Source organism: Trematomus bernacchii, unplaced genomic scaffold (genome assembly GCF_902827165.1).
Source record: "Trematomus bernacchii unplaced genomic scaffold, fTreBer1.1, whole genome shotgun sequence".
Lineage (NCBI taxonomy): Eukaryota > Metazoa > Chordata > Actinopteri > Perciformes > Nototheniidae > Trematomus > Trematomus bernacchii.
Genome location: NW_022987477.1, coordinates 2,671,136 through 2,691,517, shown reverse-complemented (window position 1 = coordinate 2,691,517; position 20,382 = coordinate 2,671,136). Strand labels below are relative to the sequence as shown.

Genomic DNA, 20,382 nt, shown 5'->3' with positions numbered 1-20,382 from the left:
AGCCCGGAGGAGGAGCCAAAATGGCGCCAGTTGCCTGGGCCCAGCAGTAAAACAGCAGTGAATGAAGTCAGCTGATCTCAGTCTGCTGTCACGCACCGCAGCAACCAGCGTTTCTCTCTCGAGGCAAGACACTAAACCACCACTCCACACCAAGACGGTAACTAAAGCATTTTATTTACCTGTGTTGTCGATATTATGCACTTGTATCCTGGTCGTGTGTGGATAATGTAACATTTGCTTGAACAAAAAACGGAAGAACCATCGATTTTCAGCCAGGCCGAAGACCTGCTATCGTTTTCACAACACCGAATAACCTTAATCAATTCAGTGGGGTTGAATGAAAATCTATTTTATTTATCATATTTTGTTGTTTTTAAGACTAATTTCGGTGTCAGTAAATTAGTTTCTAGTTAAGCTGTCACACTAGATATCCTTCATAAATACATTTTCACATTACATATATCATAAACAGGCCCCCAGGTTATTCTAATCTAAGGCCATTATATCTTTATTTTGGCATGTGTTTTTACATTAAAACAAAACCTTTAAGCTACTATCATGCGACCAACTACCTGCATGTAAGGAATTTGCAATTTACATCATTGTGTCAGGATGTTTTGCACTTACATGTGATATTTCTGAGTCTATTTTTGACATCAAATCTACACTATGTTTCCAACAATTGACTATTCAATCCTTTCTTTAGTACCCAGCACACATTAACCAGCATACCATCTAAGGTCAGCAGTGTAGTAAGGAATGATACAATTATCTTTATTATGGATTGTAGTCATGTGGAAGAATGTGTCTTCAGTGTGTCCTCACACAGTCATAATGTGTACTTCCCAGTTTTGCACCATGCTAGTTTTCCACTTCCTTAAAGACACTCATGGAGACCAGGCCAACTAGTCATGTGCCAAGATCATATGATCAAGTGTGGTGTCTGTTGTTGCAGCAGGGATTAACACAGATCAATGTGCCCTTATCAGCTTGGATCGAATATGGTGGCCTTTTTTAGGAAGTAAATCTAGATTTGGAGATTGAAACTAATCATACAGATATAGATTTCTCTGTTATAATATGTGAATGAATCACCAGAACAATAGACCTTATCTGCTCACTGTTTTCTCCTTTTTGGAAGCTATTTAAAAAAGAAGTTAACATAGATACTTCAAGGCATGATTAATGTGGAAGTTGTGCTCAGTTTGAGTGAAACCTCATTAGGTGCCTGTCTTGTAATTCCTGCATTGGTCCTTTGGTGGAGCTGCTATGTTCCTGCACAGATGGGCTGAGCAGCCTAGCATAAACAGGAAGATCTGTGCATCAGTGGGAAGGACACGAAAAGGGCATGGATGTGGAGAACTGAATGTGTGTTACGGATATCAAATAGAGAATTATAAATGGCACATTCAGGAAGTAAGAGCATGTTGAATGGATTGCTTTGTGTGACGCCCACAGAATATTGCAGATTAAGCAGATTTTTAATACGTGCAGTGCATCTGCAGTCAGCTCTCAGTGAGGATGGGTTTGTGTCACGACTCATGACAGCTTGTTATTCCTGCAAGAGGAGAAATGTGGAATCATGCACCACTTGGAAAACACTTGTCAATCTGTATGAGATAAGAGCATTTTTTACATATGTTATAAACACAAGTGCTCTGTGAGATTCCCCTCTTATGTCACACCGACTGTTCTCCTGCACCTGAAGCAGCAGATAAGGAGGCCTGGCCTGGAAAAGGCACCGTAATGCTCATGAGAAATAAAGAGTCGTGAGCAGGGATGTTTTTTTACTAGTGGTTTCCATGGTTACAGTAGGAGATGCCACTATCGAGGTATGGCACGATGCTACGCACATATTTACATCTGAATAAGTGGGTTATTTCCATATTATCTTTAACTTTTAAATACATTTTCTATGGGTTATTTTTCATTTTGTCTCCCTTTATGGTCAGAAATCTATTTTGTGTGATCCTAATCTAATGTGATCATGAGAACGACGCTACTTCTTCACAGATCAATATTAACTAAATGCTTTATGTGTAATTATAAGGCTGGTAACAGTGTCTCAGTTCTTAAGCAGCTCTGTGTGGTCTCATATGAAATGACTGCAGTAATCAGTGAGCTCTTGCCCACAGCTGCTCTTCTGCTTCTAATAAAAGCACTCAATAATTCAAATGTGGAAACACACATTTGATTATAAGCGTTTCACAGTAATGATCAGCTTCTCCTTGAGCCCTGTGGTTCATTTCCTCTGTGTCCTTACTCTGTTTGTTTGTTTGTTTCCTTTCAGTTAGATTTATAAACCGTGAAGATGGACATGTCCAACCTGCCCAGGATCAGGGACGAGGAGAGGGAGAGCGAGTTTGGATTCGTCCATGGAGTCTCTGGACCAGGTTGGCCACATAAACACCACCATTTCATCCTGCAGAATTACTACAGAAGTGTTAGAAAAATATCACTGGTCCCCGGCTTGAGCTTCAATCTCAGGATCCATGTATTTATGATCCTCTCCAGAATGGAAGTAGTCATCACATACAGAGCATCAACTAGTTCCTGAACAGTGTCCTTCACATGCTGATATCCAAGAGAGGGAGTTACACAGTCACAAGATGGAGGAATAGAAAGCAGTATTCAATGTTTACTTCAGATTAGCTCCACGTCAGAAATGATCATGCTTGTCATATGTCTATCTCCATAGAGGCTGAATCATCATGTTAATCACATAGCTATCATATGCCTCAAACAGTCCTGATGCTCTTCTAGGTAATCAATACATCCTGTCATGTACACAGCTACAGTTGGGATACCTTTGTTAGCATGTGTACTCTGACATTTAATATTTGAGCTGCAACACAAACAAAAGACTTGTTCTGTTCTTCCTCTTTGTGGGCTGTTAATGTTTTTACCTTGTGTTTCTGCAGTGGTGACGGCGACAGCCATGGCGGGAGCAGCCATGTACGAGCTGGTGCGAGTCGGCCACAGTGAGCTGGTGGGAGAGATCATCCGGCTGGAGGGAGACATGGCCACCATCCAGGTCTACGAGGAGACATGTATCCTTCTGGACGTGTGACTGTGTATTCCCTGCCTTTTTAATTCAATGTCACAGCTTTATATTGATCCATTAATGGCAGCCATAAGGTTTTAACCCAACCCTATCAGTAGGGAGCCAAAAAGAGTGATACAACTCCTAGTAGGCCATCTTACGTGACTTCTCTGCTTTTAAAAGATCTCTGAAATATAATATTTATCAAATGTTGCATAAGAATGAGACAATACGAACATTTAAGACACAATATATTTACCATGAGCACAAAAATATGGCGTGTTTTAATCCATACAACACATTCTTTTTTTATCTAATAACACGATGAAGCAAATATGTTTATTTAAAGCAAGAAGAAAGGGGAAGGAGAAGTGAATCAGCACATTTTCCGACCCGTGAACTGTGAGAAAATAGTGATGGTTGTAATAGTTGGGCTTTATAAAGTGACATGTGAGAGGTAATTATATTTTAAAGAACTCACATTCTTGCCCTTTTTAAGGAGAATGATAAAGCATTATTTGGTCACACCTAGTCTGTATGATGAGAGGCCAGCAGAGGGAGTAATGTTGCCCTCTGATGCATGAAAGGGTTTTGTAATTTTAATATCAGAGTAAATCCGACATCCCCGTCCAAACTTATTTCCTGAGCGTGAGTGCAGCCGGTGTGTCTGTGGGGGACCCGGTGCTGCGGACGGGGAAGCCTCTCTCCGTGGAGCTGGGTCCAGGGATCATGGGCTCCATCTTTGACGGTATCCAGCGACCCCTGAAGGACATCAACGACATGACACAGAGCATCTACATCCCCCGAGGAGTCAACATCGGAGCCCTCAACCGAGACCTCAAGTGGGAGTTTAATCCTATCAAGAGCCTGCGGGTGTGTGCAGGATTACAACCTTCATGTTGACATGTTTAACCTTAGGTGTCCAAAGACTATATTTACCACAATATTTGTTTTGATTGTCTTTGGGCAAACTTTGAAAATGTTAGATCTCACAGAAAACATTTTATCAATAATAGAAGTCGTTTTTAGACGTTTTAAAGCAGGAAATTAGCAGTTTTTTCTGTCTTTTTTTAAAACTATATTTGTATTGATTTTTTACATTTTATGGAATACAAACAGGAAAGAAAGAAAAAACACACAGACGGCCATAGAAAAGGAAGTTAGATGTTTTTAAATGTACATATATTTAATATTCAACTTGTGATGATAGTTATACAACATTTGGTCTTTTTGCACGTTGACAATGTGCTCAAAGATTAAACCTATTATGATCAATTGAAAATGTAAGCTTGGGTCAGGCTCGGGCACAAATGGGATATATTATCAGACTTTTTTTGTTTTGTTATCCCTATCAGGTTGGCAGCCACATCACAGGAGGAGACATCTACGGCATAGTGTGCGAGAACTCCCTCATCAAGCACAAGATCATGCTGCCTCCCAGGAACAGAGGCACGGTGACCTACGTGGCTCCGCCTGGAAACTACGACGTCAACGTGAGTCCCCCTCCTCCTCCTCCTCCTGATGCTCAGTTTCCCACTGTCGGATGTTTGTGCTAATGCCTTGCGTCTCTGCCCCAGGACGTGGTGATGGAGCTGGAGTTCGAGGGGCTGAAGGAGAAGTTCACCATGATCCAGGTGTGGCCCGTCAGACAGGTCCGACCCGTCACAGAGAAGCTGCCGGCCAATCACCCGCTGCTGACCGGACAGAGAGTGCTGGATGCCCTTTTCCCGTACGTCTCCTCCTTTACTAACCTTCATCGCTCAAGACATGTGGCTAACGTTAACCCACCCCTTCTCCTCTCTTTGTGTGCAGGTGTGTGCAGGGAGGAACCACAGCCATCCCAGGAGCGTTCGGCTGTGGAAAGACTGTCATCTCTCAGTCGCTGTCCAAGTACTCCAACAGTGACGTCATCGTCTACGTCGGCTGCGGGGAGCGCGGTAACGAGATGTCAGAAGTACTGCGAGACTTCCCAGAGGTGGGTGTTTGTTAAGGAGGACATATTAGGCTAATTTTCAGGTTCATATTAGTATTTTTTGCCTGTACTGTGACATGTTTCCATGCTTTAATGTTCAAAAAGCTCTTTATTTCACGAGCCCCAGCCAATGAGTGTATTCAAGCTTTTACATACTTCCCCTTGATGATGTTCAGAGTGACTGACAGTGTGTTCTGACCCTCAGCTGACCATGGAGGTGGACGGGAAGACGGAGAGCATCATGAAGAGAACAGCGCTGGTGGCCAACACCTCCAACATGCCTGTGGCCGCCCGAGAAGCCTCCATCTACACGGGTACGTTTCGTATGTTACAATAAATCACATGCTTCCTGTGTTTGTGTTCTCGCGTCAGTGGCGGACGCTGACTATGGTTCGTATTGGCAGGAATCACGCTGTCTGAGTACTTCAGGGATATGGGATACCATGTGAGCATGATGGCCGACTCCACCTCCCGTTGGGCCGAGGCTCTCAGGGAGATTTCTGGACGTCTGGCTGAGATGCCTGCTGGTGAGTTTGGAGTCTCCTTGATATTATAAAAAGAGCTGATGAGTTAAGCTTCGGTATATCTGGCATTAGGTTTATTGTAACTACCACTGAAACGACTTTTAAATACAGCAACAATGAAATGGTTCCAGGCGTCTTATATGTGAATATTTGTCTGCTTTGATGGTGGACAGAGTATCTTTTACCCGTTAAAGTACTTCCTGTTTCTGCCCACAGACAGCGGGTATCCTGCCTACCTGGGCGCCCGCCTCGCCTCCTTCTACGAGCGCGCCGGCAGGGTGAAGTGTCTGGGAAACCCTGAGAGGGAGGGCAGCGTGAGCATCGTGGGAGCGTGAGTACAGCCTCGGTCCACCAGAGGGAGACACTCTATTATGTTCTATTAAATATTATATTTGTATTATTTGGACCTTAAAATAAGTAGAATACAAAGCTTAAATGTGTTTGTTCCTCAGTGTGTCGCCTCCTGGTGGAGACTTCTCTGACCCCGTCACTTCCGCCACCCTGGGTATTGTACAGGTAAATCGTCAAATTCAGATTTTTCTTTTCAAGCTTTATTGATTCAAGTTGTTCAGGTCTTCACTTTATGTTGCCCTGATCTCGTCCCTCAGGTGTTCTGGGGTCTGGATAAGAAGCTGGCTCAGAGGAAGCACTTCCCCTCCGTCAACTGGCTGATCAGCTACAGCAAATACACCCGCGCTCTCGACGAGTATTACGACAAACACTTCCCAGAGTTTGTGCCTCTGCGCACCAAAACCAAGGAGATCCTGCAGGAGGAGGAGGACCTGGCGGAGATCGTGCAGCTCGTCGGAAAGGTATTTCATCATAAAGGCGCCGGTTTGATCTTTTTTTGATTAGCTTTCATCTGATTGTATCTTCAAAGTCAGACTTGCATAGAAGAAAATCCCATCTAAACCATATATGTTTTGCTCCTACACATTTTAAATTTGAATTTCGTAACAGGCATCACTGGCAGAATCGGATAAAATCACCCTTGAAGTTGCCAAACTGATCAAAGACGACTTCCTGCAGCAGAACGGTTACACTCCGTACGACAGGTAACTCTTCAGTCACACTCGCAGTTCAAAAAGATGAGGAGAGGAAGTGAGACTCCACTGTTGGGTGTTTCCTGTGCACTTAACTCTCACTGATTGTTCCGTGTCTATCTCCTCAGGTTCTGTCCCTTCTATAAGACGGTGGGCATCCTGTCCAACATGATCTCTTTCTACGACATGGCGCGGCACGCAGTGGAGACCACGGCTCAGAGCGACCACAGGGTCACCTGGGCCATGATCAAAGAGCACATGGGAGAGATCCTCTACCGGCTCAGCGCCATGAAGTTCAAGGTCAGTGTGTGTGTGCGAAAGCATGTAAACGTCTCCATATGAGTGTGTTTAGAAGTTCTCAAGTTGAACATTTTAAATAAATTCATAGAATAGCAAAAATACTGATATCTGTCAACATGTTTTCTCTTTTAAAAGTTAGCCTATTTGGTTTTTATTTTAGACTTTTCGCTATCTTGTGTAAGGTCTGAGACTCTATGAGAGGAAGTCAAACCAAAGATATGGATCCTCTCCAAAATGTGATTGGTTCTTCCTTGGCTCATCAACACCCTTCCACTAGTTGTTCCATAATCCAAACAAACTAAACCAAAAATATTCACAAAAAGCTGACATGTTCAAGATGAAAGAGCAACGTGTTTTTAACCTAAACACTATTAAAACTTTGACCGATTGTGACTCGTTTTATCGGGTCTGCAAATGCCATGTTAGAAATTAAGCATTTTTTCGATAGGACCCTTTGTCTCCAAGAACTTTAAATAAATCTTTGAAATCCACAGAATCTTAACATAATCAATGTGTCAAAGAGTGAGGTTTTCTGTCCTGACTGTATTTCTTCGTCGCTGCAGGACCCGGTGAAGGAGGGCGAGGCCAAGATCAAGGGCGAATATGCTCAGCTTTTGGAGGACATGCAGAACAGTTTCCGCACATTGGAGGAATAATCCGCCGCCTCTCACAACCCTCTCATCTCTCCGCTGCAGAATCACATTCCTCCTCCCTGTATCCCCGGTGCTCCCTTTGTGACCGAGTGTGTGTGCAAATTCATGTGGAGGGACAAGAGAAAGATGTACTGTATTCATTATTATGTTCTGCCTCATACATGTAGGCAAACTCTGGATCCTCTGCATGGTCGTTGGTCGTGTGTGTACGTGTGTGTTTGTGTGTTTGTGTGTACGAAAGAGGGATCTCTTCCACCCTGTTTCTTCCTTTCTCTGTTTACATGATTTCTTTGTGTATCCGTGTTGCTCTGCCTTGAGACGATTATTCGGTTGATGTATTGTAACTCATGGACCATCTGTACAGAAGAGTATTGAATATAAGATTTAATAAGATCAGCCTATTTATTGCCAGCGTTCCACGTGAAGGCTTTGTCGTCCTTTTTGTTTTTACGGTTGTGTTTCACGCTGTGCAGTGTCGTGTACTTTACTGTGTGAATGTGTACGAGTCCAAACTCTGCTGTCCGATTATTTCATCATGTTACTCCCAAATAATTAAAACATGAGGATAAAGAAGTGTGTGTGTCTGCGTTTGACTGCTGTTTCAGATGATGCAGTTAGAGCGGCTGAACAGGTCTGTCTGCATATCACACTCTCTCCAGCACCCTTTGTCCATAGAACTTTTGTTTAAAAACTGAATTGTTTTTTTTCTAAAGCAACAATTCAGTAATCAATAATTATAACTTGTGGAGGCGTGTTTTGATATAAAAAAAGGTCATGTAAATCTTAACAAAAACAACTGTAACTACGCTTCAATGCACAAAGGTGGGAAGTAACTAAGACTTACTCAAGCACTGTACTTAAGTAATTTTGAGGTACTTTACTTGAGAATTTCAATATTTTGCTACTTTGTACTTCTACTCCTCTACAGTTCAGAGGTACATGGTGTACTTTTCCTCCACTACATGTATTTAATACCTTTAGTTACTTTACAGATGTGGATGAATGATGTGAAATATAATCACGTGTTAAATCAGACTTTAGTTCCACCTGGAGTAAATTCACAAGCTACCCTGCAGTATACAAAGTCATTCAAACTAGCTGCACCTTTACCAGCTTTGAGAACACTTTCATGATCAATCATTATGAAACATATCATATATATTATTCTGAAATGGACCAATCTGCACAATGAATACTTTTGGTATAGCCTACGTATATTTTGATGCTAATACTTGTCTACTTTTACTTGAGTGACATTTTGATTACAGGACTTTTACTGTAACAGAGTATTCCTACACTCTGGTACTTATTTTACTCAAGTATCGGAGTACTTCTCCCACCTCTGATATGAAGGGAGTGAATGAAGGTAAATTAGGATATTTAGCATGTGAACAGCAATGGGCGTCACCGCTGATGATGACACGGTAACTCCCTACAGGTATGTCTTCCTGTCCGGATAAGATGCACCTGCAAAAAGACGCGCGCGCACAACATTTACCTCCTCAAAGTTGCGTGGGAACACATTGGTGCTTTCTGGGCTTTATTTTTGTTTTTAACACGTCGCACTTCCAACCACAGACAACCTGGGTCCACTCCGTGTCAGGTGAGTGACAACAATACTTTAATCTCAGGCAGCCTGCATGTGGAGACATGTTGAGGTTCAGCATGGTGCGTAAAAGTATCGAGACACACCGGCTGGACGGATCAGATAATCAGCTTTATCAGGTTGTTATTGTTTGACTAGACATGTCAAAGATGGCTGAGAAAGTAGTTCCTATCAGCTGATTCAATCTGAAAGCATACAATGTTTGAAAGTGTCACTAGGTTGCTGTGCAGTGGTGGGAGAAGTACTTAGATCTGGTACTTGGGTAAAAGTAGAAGTACCAGAGTGTCGGAATACTCTGTTACAGTAAAAGTCCTGCATTCAAAATGTTACTCAAGTAAAAGTACCAAAAGTAAAAGTTATCATTGTGCAGATTGGTCTGGTCTGGTTTCAGAATAATATATATGATATGTTTTATAATGATTGATCATCAAAGTGTTCTCAAAGCTGGTAAAGGTTCAGCTAGTTTGAATGACTTTGTATACTTCAGGGTAGCTTGTGAATTTACTCCAGGTGGAACTAAAGTCTGATTTAACACTTGATTATATTTCACATCATTCATCCACATCTGTAAAGTAACTAAAGGTATTAAATAAATGTAGTGGAGTAAAAGTATGTGATTTATCTGTGAATTGTAGTGGAGTAGAGGTACCAAGGAGTAAACAATACTGAAGTAAAACTCAAGTCCCTTAAAACTGTACTTAAATATTATAGTAAATCGCCACTGATTATGTGCGTGTTTCTTAAATTGTACTCCAATGTTTTAAACTTTGACACATCTTATCTTACCGATACTTTCCCATTGGTGTGTCGTAAGTGCATGTTCTGTTCATTGAGATGCATGACTTGACTTCAAGCCTAACCCTGCTAGTCAAACCAGTTCTGTAGCCGTGATAATGACTTCCCTGGGGCTGCAGCTCCGTGACGTTCCCCTCCGAGGTTCTGGTTCAGCCCTCCACAGACACACAAGTTATTCCCCCTCCTGTCACCTTAAGACACCGGGGTTCGGGAGAGATTGCACTTTGTGTAATGTAAATCTATAGCAGTGTGGAAGACGAAGTTTGACAAATCATATCATCTTTTTTTATATGAGCAGCACAGAAGAGATGGACCAGCTATCGCCCCGATCCGCAGTGGGAAGTGAGGATATTACAGATGACTCCACGTCCATGCTGGATGTCCAGTGGAGCTCTGATGAAGAATTGGTACATTTAAAACTGTCCAGTAAACACACATCTCCTGCTGCTTTTATATACATTAATTGTATGACATGGAAACTCTTTCACGGCCCTCCTGGGGGGCATGTTTCCCCTCACACAAGTGGGACTGCTGGTTCCTTCATGATGCAAAGCCCCACAGGCTCATAATGCTGTTTATCATCCTCTGAAACTCGCAGGAGATCATTTCAAATCTCATCCTGTCTACCCTTTTTAACCTCAGATTAGAATCACACACACAGGAGAAAGACTTATCATTTGTTCTGCTGAATAAAATATGGACGTTGCCTATATGTCTTTCTCTCAGTGTGTGCAATGTTTGAATGTCCTCCCTCAGAGCTCCTCCGACCCTCAGGGCCAGTGTCTCCTTGCTCCTCAGTCTCCTCTGCCCACATACAAGCAGAGGTTGGATGAATTCAAGAAGCTGTTCAGAGAGCTGCCCGAGTCCGAGAGGCTCATAGTGGGTGAGTAAAGTGTTTGTCTTTTTTAGATAGATAGATAGATCGTACTTTATTGATCCCAAATTGGGAAATTGTTTTTGTTACAGCAGCATAAAAGGCATTTTACAATAAAACAAAATATACAAGAATAGAAATAAAATAAAATAAAATATAAAATATACATGTCGAAATAAATGTTAAACCCCTTTTATCTAAATCTAACCCTTTTTATCTAAATCTTTGCTATGGTGAAAACACATTTAAAAATAACTTAGACTAACTAATGACACAAAAGTAAACAGAAATCTCCTCTACTTTGGAGACCCGAACATCTAGGATTTCTTTTTTCAAACATCTAAATGGTAATATATTTAGAGTCAGGTGAGATCACTGTCCAAATATTTATCTTATAATCCAACTCAAATATATCTGAAGACACACTGTGAAAAATCCCACACACATCTCTTAGTGTCTCATTACAGATAAACCTCTCTGTTTTCATTAAATGGGAAGTGATCATGACTAGACATGTGACCTTTAACTCAGCATGACACGGCATCATTACAAACCACAAGACTATGATTTCCAACACATCTTAATACTCTGGGAGATGGAGATCAGTTCATTTTATATTAAGTATATGGTCTGTTTCTTCCTCTATTACCACAACATCTTTCCACTGTGACCTGTTTTATAAATACAAGCGAACACTCTTTTTTATTGATGGTTGCCCTGCATGATATCTTCCCTCAGACTACCCGTGTGCCCTGCAGCGGGACATTCTCCTTCAGGGACGACTCTACCTGGCAGAGAACTGGCTCTGCTTCTACAGCAATGTGTTTCGGGGTACAAAGGTGAGAAGAGAGCGGAGGAGGACAGACAAAAGAGAGGAGGGGGTTTCAGTCTAGAAGCAGACTGTGTTCACATTACTGTAACAGCACATGGTAGGATCTGAAGACACATCTGTAACCATTTGCACCATTTCCAATAAGATTATCTAATTCACACTGCTCACATTATACTCTCTTTTTAAAGTATGAGTAGAGTGAAACGTATACAGTGTGAAGATTTTAAAATCCACCATTAAACCGAAAATGTCAACAAATCTATTCAATTTTTTGGAAGAAATATCGAATTTTCCTGTCAACAGCGAGAAATGTTAGTTTACACCACGTGCAACAGTTTAAATAGAGTACAAAATAACAAAGAAGACACTGTAGCTACAACACTTGTGGCAGTGTGTGTGAGTTATGTCATGATGACATCATCACAAAATAACTCAGTGGACAACGTAATGGTTTCCAAAGCTAGATTATTTTCTTTATAGCACCCTTTTATAAACATGTGTGTAACCTTTAACCTCTTTTCTAGATTACAATGACTCTCAAAGACATCATGAGTATGACCAGAGAGAAAACCGCTCGTCTAATTCCCAATGCCATCCAGGTCTGCACGGCAACAGACAAGGTATATCATGTTAGAGAAGAGACTGATCAATTTCCCAATTATAAGACACAAAATAACTTTGTTTCTCTTCACACCTGCAGTTCTTCTTCACGTCCTTCTCAGCAAGAGAGAAGAGTTACCAGGGAGTTTTCCGCATGTGGCAGAACACCCTGTTGGACAAGGTACGGCCCTGTACAGTCTCCTCCTCCACTGGTCATGCAGTTTACTCCCTTTTCATATCTCGAGTCATTTTTAGCACAAACCCTGTCAACACACACTTCTGTTGTACAATCATTTGACTGCTGTGACTCCCACAGCACCAGCAGGCTTTAAAACATTCTGCTCATGTAATCGTTCAGAGTACATGAAGCTGTCTTCCTCTGAGGTGATCATACACAGGGTAAAGATCTGCACGCAGTGAGGTTTGTGCATGAATCCAACACAGCTTTTCTTCATCGTTCCACATACGGAGGAGTATTGTATTTGTGTTCAGCAGTCTTGGCTTTGTAAAAGTAAATACTCTAAATGCACTAAAACCAATATAACACACTACAGGATGGGATATAATAGGGCCCCTTTAATATAAATTCGCCCTAAGTATGTCAGGGAAGTAGTTTAAAAGGAAACCAACAGCTAAGCATAGGCAGCCTTATTTGGAAAATCGGCATATATTAAATAAATAGATCCTATTAAATGACTATGGAGGCAATGTACAGATTATAATACATTGTTGTTAAGAGGAGGAACCATGCATCCTTGCATACACTAAACCATTCTTAAAGACAGGCACTATGGCAGCCTACCCAGGGGGTGTAAGTCTGCAGGGATCCGCAGCACAAACACCTGTTTTCAAAACACCAGCTTCAGAGTTCATTGACCTCAGGTGAGGCAATGAGGGCGCATTTGGATTCTGCCTCAAACCGCGCTGCACGTACCGGAGACTTTTAACGGAGTCGCTTCAAAACAGAGGAGTTTTTTTCTTGGCATGTGAACTGTCGCTGAACCGGAGTTTTCACAGGTAGAACAGCAGCCTTTATTTACATGTTATCACGGTGTTAATCAGGGCGGTGCATCTTCAGACCAGCACTTCCTGACTGTGCGTCCAGGTTCAGATCAGTGTCTACAGAGGGCTGAAGCTCACAGCTGCGGGGAAATGGCCTCTGACAAGTAAGGAAAAGTCTTTGTGAATGGATCTGTAACTTTATCTGGGGTTTAAATGCGATAGAACACCGTATGTGGTTCTATATTTAAAAAAAAAAAAAAAAAGTAATTTCCCCGTCGGATTTTACGCAAGAAAGGGCGTCGTAGTGGCAATAATACAGACTGTTTATATCCCTCCGCCATATGGAACCGCACATCTTGTACTTGCATGTTTGTTAAGTTGCGCTTCTATAGGTTTAAAGGGTTTGAGTGGTTGCCAAATTGTTGGTTGTTTGTCCCCCATGGAGATAAGACTGTAATGGTGCTGTGTGAAGGCTGCATGTTTCCAGGTTACCTACTTTAGACTCGGAGTGAGTCACCTGCAGTTTATTGTTCATATTATGGTTTCTATCTGTCCTTTATTATGTAAGAGGAACAGATATGGTTTCCAAACAAGCCTTGATATTTCCATGTCTTCTCTTCCAGCCTCTAACCAGCTTGGAGTTGTGGCAGATGGTCAAACAGCATTATGGGAATGACCTGGGTCTAAGCCATGAGGAGATGGAGAGTTTACATATGTCAGAAACAAGCATGCATACTAGGTAGGTTCAACTTACACACACTCGTACTGTGCTGTCAGTGGTGGGAAGTAACTAAGTACATTCACTCAAGTACTGCCCTTAAGTACACTTTTGACAAACTTGTACTTTACTTGAGTATTTGTATTTTATTCTACATACTTGTATTCCATTTCCAAATTCTATTTTGTTGGCAATTGTTGTACTTTAAAAAAAATGTTTCACACTCATAGTTACTAGTTTATGTATAAAAACACATGATATATGATAAGATGTGGTACCGTACTGCTAATATACCTACTAGTATTTTACAAAGTACATCATTAGTAAATTGGCTGGTTTAAATGTCCCTACATGTATTTGTTAGTTATAAAAACAGGATAATATGATATCGTAAAAACAGTTATTTTGATACTTGAAGTACAGTTTGCTGAAAATTATTCTGCATTTCTACTTAAGTAACATTTTTAATTCTTGACTTTGACTTAAAATGAAGCATTTAAATACCCTAGTATTTGTACTTTTACTTAAGTAAAGAATCTGAGAACTTGTTCCTCCACTGTGTGCCGTGATATGCCAACCTGTGTGTGTGTGTGTGTGTGTGTGTGTGTGTGTGTGTGTGCGTGCAGCCTGCAGACAGCGAGGCCTGGTGGTGATGAGGGTGTAGGGAGGCTCGAGCGCCCGCCTTCCCTTCGCCTCCCCGGGATGGAGAACGGGCCCTTAGAGGCCTCCACTCCTCCAGGGGACGACTTCCCTTCGCCGTTCGGCTCACACAACTCTCCAAACATGGTATTACATATTATCCTTATTATTACGTTGACTGTGCATGTGTTAAATCACGTACAATGTGTTGGAGTGCTAGCCAATAGAAGTGTGAGTGTCAATTAGTGATGTTAACATGTTCTTGAAGTAAACCAAGAAATGTTAGCCTTTGCAGACCATTTACATGCACACAAACTATATAACAAACCACAGGAAAGGGAAAACCCAAAAAGCATAATAGGTCCCCTTTTTAATCGTATTGTTTTTAATCTCCCTCCTGCAGGAAGATGCTCGCAGCCCCCCCTCTCAGCCGCGCAGTCCGGCTCCCTCGCTGGACCGCCTCGCCCCAGAACGGGTTTCCAAGCGATCTGCGCTTTCTCTTGACGTCAACGCCAACCAGAACGACGCGTCCGAGCAGAGCGGCTCAGAAACGAATGAGGATGGTAAGAAGAGGCACTGGTGAATACTTACGCTCATTTTCTTTTGTTGATTTAATATTCTCTCTCTCTCTCTCTCTCTCTCTCTCTCTCTCTCTCTCTCTCTCTCTCTCTCTCTCTCTCTCTCTCTCTCTCTCTCTCTCTCTGTCTCTCTCTCTTTCTAGTGGAGGAACGAGTGGTAACGTCCGAGGTCCAGGGTCGACTTTTTATAAACAAGGTGTTCCACATCAGTGCCAACAAGATGTTTGAGCTGCTGTTCACCGACTCCAGCTTCATCCGCAGGTTCATGATCTTCAGGAAGACAACCAGTAAGTATTATAAAGGCATAACCAGTGCATGAGACAAATGTATGCAGCACTTCTAGCCCATAAAATCTTTCACCTGTCATGTAAAAGTTGTTCTTTGTGTCATCAGACGCCAGCTCTACTGCTTGGCAGAAAGACGCCTCAGGACACATGAAGCGGTGTCTGAACTACACAATAAGTATCAGCAACCCCCTGATAGGGAAATTATCCACCGCTACAGAGAACCAGGTGTGTTTTATACCAGTGTGAAATGTGTGTGTACATGCTTGAATTGATAAATAAACTTGCATTTTTACTTGAATTATCTCTCAGACGCTGTACAAAGAATCCCGGGATGGTCAGTACTACCTCTTGGACTCGGAGGTGTACACTCACGACGTTCCCTATCACGATTACTTCTACACTCAGAATCGGTACTACATCATCAGCAACTCGAAGCGGAAGTGTCGACTAAGGTAAGATAACATCCTTCAGATTACTGTAGGGACTGTTAGATTTGCATAAAATGGAAATCTCTTTTTGGCACCTCTCATAGGACAACACGTACTATAACATCCTATCAGTGCGTGATACTCATCAGTATTTAACAATAAATAAACTATAATTACCTCAATGCGCTTTCATGGTAGTTTGCATCCATGTCTGTCCTATTAGACATTTGTGGAAATAATAAGCAAATTCATTTTTGAGTTGGAGCCAAAAAGGTGACGTGAGGCATTACTGACCTTGACCTTTTAACACCAAATGTAATCAGTTTCTCCTTGAGTCCATGTAGTCCAAATTTGAAGAAATACGCTCATGGTGTTTCTAAGATATCATGAGAATGAGATGGACATGACTTCCCAGTGACCTTGAACTTTTGACCACCAAATCTAATCAGCTTACCCTTGAGTGCTTGAGTTGATATTTGTGCCAAAATTGAAGAAATACTGAGATATTATCATGTTCACGAGGATGGGACAGCGAGAGAATGCTATGCCTCCTGCCAGTGCTAATACATGCACATATATATGAGTTATGGTGTTGTTTGCTTGTCTTAAAAAGCAGCCTTGACACCTGGTAACGGGCTTATGTCAGCTTATCTTTTGACTCTTTGCCATTTACAAATGTCTGTTGTGCTGCCAGGGTGTACACCGATGTGAAATACAAGAAGCAGCCATGGGGCCTGGTCAAGTCCTTCATCACCAAAAACTCCTGGAGCGGCATCGAAGATTATTTCCGACAGCTGGGTGAGTAGAGAGCCTTGTTGACAAAGTGTGACATTTATTTAATCTCTGAAATGAAGTGTTTCCTCCAACACACCAGGCTCTAATGCCATGAATAATTTTACTGCTGTATTTGCAAGGAAGTATAAAAGCAATATAATGGGCTATCAGACATTTTAAGTGATTTGTGCACTGAGCTTGGCATTAATTAGGTCAGTTTTCTGCAAAGGTTTCTAGGTTTTTCTGCTGCAATATTTGTCCAATCAATCAGAGAGTGTTCTAGCCCTTCAACCTCTGCCCTATATTTGTGTTTGACTCTCTGGCCCTGTGTTGACTCTGAACAGAGGCAGAGCTGCTGGAGGAGGAAGCGGAGATGAATCAAGGAGGTGGAGACACGGGGAAGATAGGTGGTCTTCGGAGGAGGAGACGGACTTACAGCCGGACCCTGCCCGAGCACATGAAGCCCAACAAGCAGTATGGGCAAGACCCCGAACAGCGCAGAGATAGCAACATGGGTACATGACGTCATACTGTATAAAATAAGGATTATGTTTGTTGAGGAAAAATGTATGCAACTCTGATGTCTGTGCGTTGAATATGAAGCTACAGCCAGGAGACGGTTTAATTAGCATGAAGCTAGGTGACTTTATTGACCAGGGAGTCACTGTGCGCGAAAATAAATAGCTTGGCATTCAACGCCATAAAAATATGATGTTCCTTTTTAACACTTCCCTTTTTGTACAAAATAAACAACACATTATTTGTTTAAACTTTAAAGCTGCTGCTAGGCAGAGTTTGTTACCTACAAACAGAGCGAGACTAGCTTCTAGTCTTTAAGCTAAGCTAAGCTATGCTACTCCTTGCTCAAGCTTCATATTTCATTACCAGATAAGAGTATACCACTTTTTTGTAAGCATATTTTGTACTGAAACATCACACTATATAGTTGATAGTTATAGCTGCTTAGTTGAGATTGAAAAATGATCACATTTGTTCAAATATTTGTATGATGATGCTAAATGTGATTGAACTGGCGATTGTTCTACAATTCCCATTTTAACACAACAAGCATATATATTTGAGCCTTGGAACATATTTCCTTAATCCGACTGATGTCAACTCAGTAGGTCAATCAGAGACGATCCAGTTTCTCTGCATTCTGTGACGAAGCCTTAAAAGATAAAATGTTTATCGTGCAAGCTGCATGCCAGACAGCAGCAATGCTCCAAGTGGACTTCTGTTACTCTCTCACTTGTTGCACCCTTGACACACCCACAACACGGCTGAGTTTGTGTCTCTGGCTGTTGCAAAAATAGCAAAGAAATGGAATGGAGTTTTTATAATGACTGCAGCCCAGGTTTTGTTTTCAAATAGCCAGCACATTTAAAAAAAGAAAATCTCTTATTTATTGATCTGTTCTGTTGTATTTCAGGCCCCATAGAAATGAACAGCCCGCACGGATGGAGCTCCACAACATTAGTGATTGGGATGAGTTTGATGTAAGTTACCAACCTGAAAGCAATGTGGTTTGTATTGTGTAAACGTTTCTTAAGTGTCTCTTGAGTCATTGTGCAGTCAGATGAAACTCTGTTTTCTTCTCTTACAGTTTGCTGATTCTGACGTTGATGAATCTGGGTCTGTTTTTCAAGTTGTGGGCCATGGAGGACGTAGCGCACCGCATGTACCTGAGCACCAAACATCGGCTGAGGGAGAGGAACGAAGCCCGGTCAGATGGCTTTCTGTTGCTTTTGCACAATATATATGTCTTCCCCCTTCAGTTATCACGTGTCAGACAGTAGCTCAATTACTAGTTGACACAATCACACAGGAAGCAGACGCTTCTAATGTGGGAGGAGAGGGGGGACGGGGTTAGTCTTCCTCAACTTTTCTCATAAGAACACTCATGAGCACTCTTATCTAATGACTCATGTTGAACCTGTCTGTTTCATTAACATTAGTTATGTAAGTGACATCATCTTGCTCCTTCCCTTTTACCCCTCCTCTTACCTGCGCTTCACTTTGTGACTGCCTCAGTTGTTGTGCTTTTATGTGTTTGTTGTTTTTTTAATCAATACTTTCTTATTTTGTTGTTTGGCAGCTTGGCCCCTGATTATATGCCCAGACAGGGACCAGAGTACCAGAGCAGAGAAGATGCACAGCTGCTAAAAAATGTCTTGCAGGACTCCATCAACCTTTTAGAACAGGTAGGACAAGCTGGGAATGCACTGCACAATACACTGTTTTCTTTGCATAAAAGTTCATCATATGCTTTTGGAAAATGTTATCTTGTAGTTCGGAAGCAGATGCATGCAGCTTGAATGTTTCTATCTCCACAACCAGTGGGAGTCCATCACATTAATTCATAACTGTTTATAGTGGCTGTTCATCCAAGATATAGCAATTCAAAGTATATGCAAAAAGTGGCTCCTTTTCAAAAACCTAAAGCAGGTGTTGAGTCATTTCTTCTTCTCCTCTCAGCTCCGCAGCTCTCTCTTGGTGCTGCACAAGAACTTTGCTATGGCCAATCGTACGGCACCCCCACAGTGATGCTCCTCACCTGGGCGTCTGCAGAGATCCTGGCCCTGTGGAGGATAAAAAAAAAAGGACTGCGGTAGTGAGCTGCCTCTGAGGAAATCTCTGTGATGTTTCCATGTTGACGTCCCCAGACTCCTGACATGAGTTCCCAGGAGTTATACGTCCGGGGCGGGGCATCAAAAGCAAGGATTATGGACTAACAGCTGAGTCGGACACACATGGATCACTATTTCCTTAAACAGTGACGTTGGATATCAGAAAAAGCCTTCTTTATGTGCCTTCCTCTCGTCTGATGAGCCATGCCACACCAAATGAGCTATTGTAAAAAGTTTTATTTTCCTTTAAGTGATTTAATATTATTTAAAACCTATTTTCTCCATTTACATTTTTGCACATTTTAATTTTTGCACAGGCGCCTTGTAGGTTAGGCTGTGTTTTAGATATATTTTTTAGGTAATTTCCTTTTTTATAAGAATACATATTTTAGAATCAGTGATAATTTATCTTGTTTTATATTATGTACACTGCAGGAAACATTTAAAACGGTAAAATAATCTGAGTTTTTATTATACTGTTTACGAGCCAAATCAGGTGTTCAGGAGATACTGTTTTTTAACGCATATCAGAACTTATTCATCTTCCTGTACAGGTGTTATCACTCTTGTATGTCCTTTACTTTTCTTCACCTTGTTAAATACTCGGTGAAGTGTCAGTGATGCTGTCTCAGGTCATCTCTGCACTATCTTACTGTCGACACTAAATTACACTCGTTCTGTGATTTCTCTAATTGTTTTCGACACACCACTACTTTAGCTTTGAGCCTTGTTTGATGTTTACAGTGTTTCAATCACCCATATCTGTGTGTTTCTGCAGACCACCACCAAATGATTTGTACATATGTAGCAATAATGCTGTTTTAATAAACAAGATTTCTCGCAAGAGTGAATCTCCAAGAGTCATGTTTTATAAATTACAACATATTATTAATGTCAACAACAGCAGAAGACATATTCTGTACTTTATTTAGAAATATGAGAAGCTGGAATCAGGTACATTTAGCCATTTTTACTTGCAAACATGAATCAGACTACAGAGAGAATCTGCATACTAAAAACAACTAATGATTATACATAGGATATTAAATAGTAATGCTTCCTTTGATTTGGGAATAACCTGTTT

The 20,382-nt window shown here is 41.5% G+C and overlaps 2 protein-coding genes across 3 annotated transcripts; both read left to right on the top strand.

The window, feature by feature from the left end:
• The first annotated feature begins 22 nt into the window (after positions 1 to 22).
• On the top strand, positions 23 to 8,109 carry atp6v1ab (ATPase H+ transporting V1 subunit Ab). 2 transcript variants are annotated; one of them, XM_034148099.1, is made up of 15 exons: positions 23 to 157; positions 2,295 to 2,393; positions 2,922 to 3,050; positions 3,702 to 3,916; positions 4,399 to 4,536; positions 4,621 to 4,772; positions 4,856 to 5,018; positions 5,221 to 5,329; positions 5,420 to 5,542; positions 5,756 to 5,870; positions 5,992 to 6,055; positions 6,148 to 6,351; positions 6,500 to 6,594; positions 6,711 to 6,882; positions 7,446 to 8,109. In XM_034148099.1, exons 2-15 carry the CDS (start codon positions 2,312 to 2,314, stop codon positions 7,536 to 7,538), a joined length of 1,854 nt encoding a protein of 617 aa, XP_034003990.1. In that variant the 5' UTR covers positions 23 to 157; positions 2,295 to 2,311; the 3' UTR covers positions 7,539 to 8,109. The 2 variants fall into 2 exon arrangements, with proteins under 2 accessions (XP_034003990.1, XP_034003981.1); XM_034148090.1 differs by having other exon boundaries at positions 42 to 157; positions 2,291 to 2,393.
• Positions 8,110 to 8,958: 849 nt separating this feature from the next.
• On the top strand, positions 8,959 to 20,144 carry gramd1c (GRAM domain containing 1c). The gene is made up of 18 exons (XM_034148242.1): positions 8,959 to 9,138; positions 10,235 to 10,343; positions 10,693 to 10,819; positions 11,549 to 11,649; positions 12,167 to 12,262; positions 12,343 to 12,423; positions 13,868 to 13,983; positions 14,589 to 14,748; positions 15,005 to 15,164; positions 15,323 to 15,466; positions 15,573 to 15,691; positions 15,776 to 15,918; positions 16,589 to 16,692; positions 17,013 to 17,183; positions 18,101 to 18,167; positions 18,275 to 18,394; positions 18,767 to 18,872; positions 19,147 to 20,144. The coding sequence occupies exons 2-18, from the start codon at positions 10,245 to 10,247 to the stop codon at positions 19,213 to 19,215; spliced, it is 1,983 nt and encodes a 660-aa protein (XP_034004133.1). The 5' UTR covers positions 8,959 to 9,138; positions 10,235 to 10,244; the 3' UTR covers positions 19,216 to 20,144.
• The last annotated feature ends 238 nt before the right edge of the window (positions 20,145 to 20,382 follow it).

What these genes read in the sequence shown, in the direction of transcription:
- gramd1c (XM_034148242.1), top strand. Translation starts at nt 10,245, where the DNA reads ATGGACCAGCTATCGCCCCGATCCGCAGTGGGAAGTGAGGATATTACA. An exon ending in TCTGCACGGCAACAGACAAG is followed by an intron (nt 12,263 to 12,342) that starts GTATATCATGTT and finishes TCACACCTGCAG; the next exon opens with TTCTTCTTCACGTCCTTCTC. An exon ending in GTGATTGGGATGAGTTTGAT is followed by an intron (nt 18,168 to 18,274) that starts GTAAGTTACCAA and finishes CTTCTCTTACAG; the next exon opens with TTTGCTGATTCTGACGTTGA.
- atp6v1ab (XM_034148099.1), top strand. Translation starts at nt 2,312, where the DNA reads ATGGACATGTCCAACCTGCCCAGGATCAGGGACGAGGAGAGGGAGAGC. An exon ending in CCACCCTGGGTATTGTACAG is followed by an intron (nt 6,056 to 6,147) that starts GTAAATCGTCAA and finishes CTCGTCCCTCAG; the next exon opens with GTGTTCTGGGGTCTGGATAA. An exon ending in TCGTGCAGCTCGTCGGAAAG is followed by an intron (nt 6,352 to 6,499) that starts GTATTTCATCAT and finishes ATTTCGTAACAG; the next exon opens with GCATCACTGGCAGAATCGGA.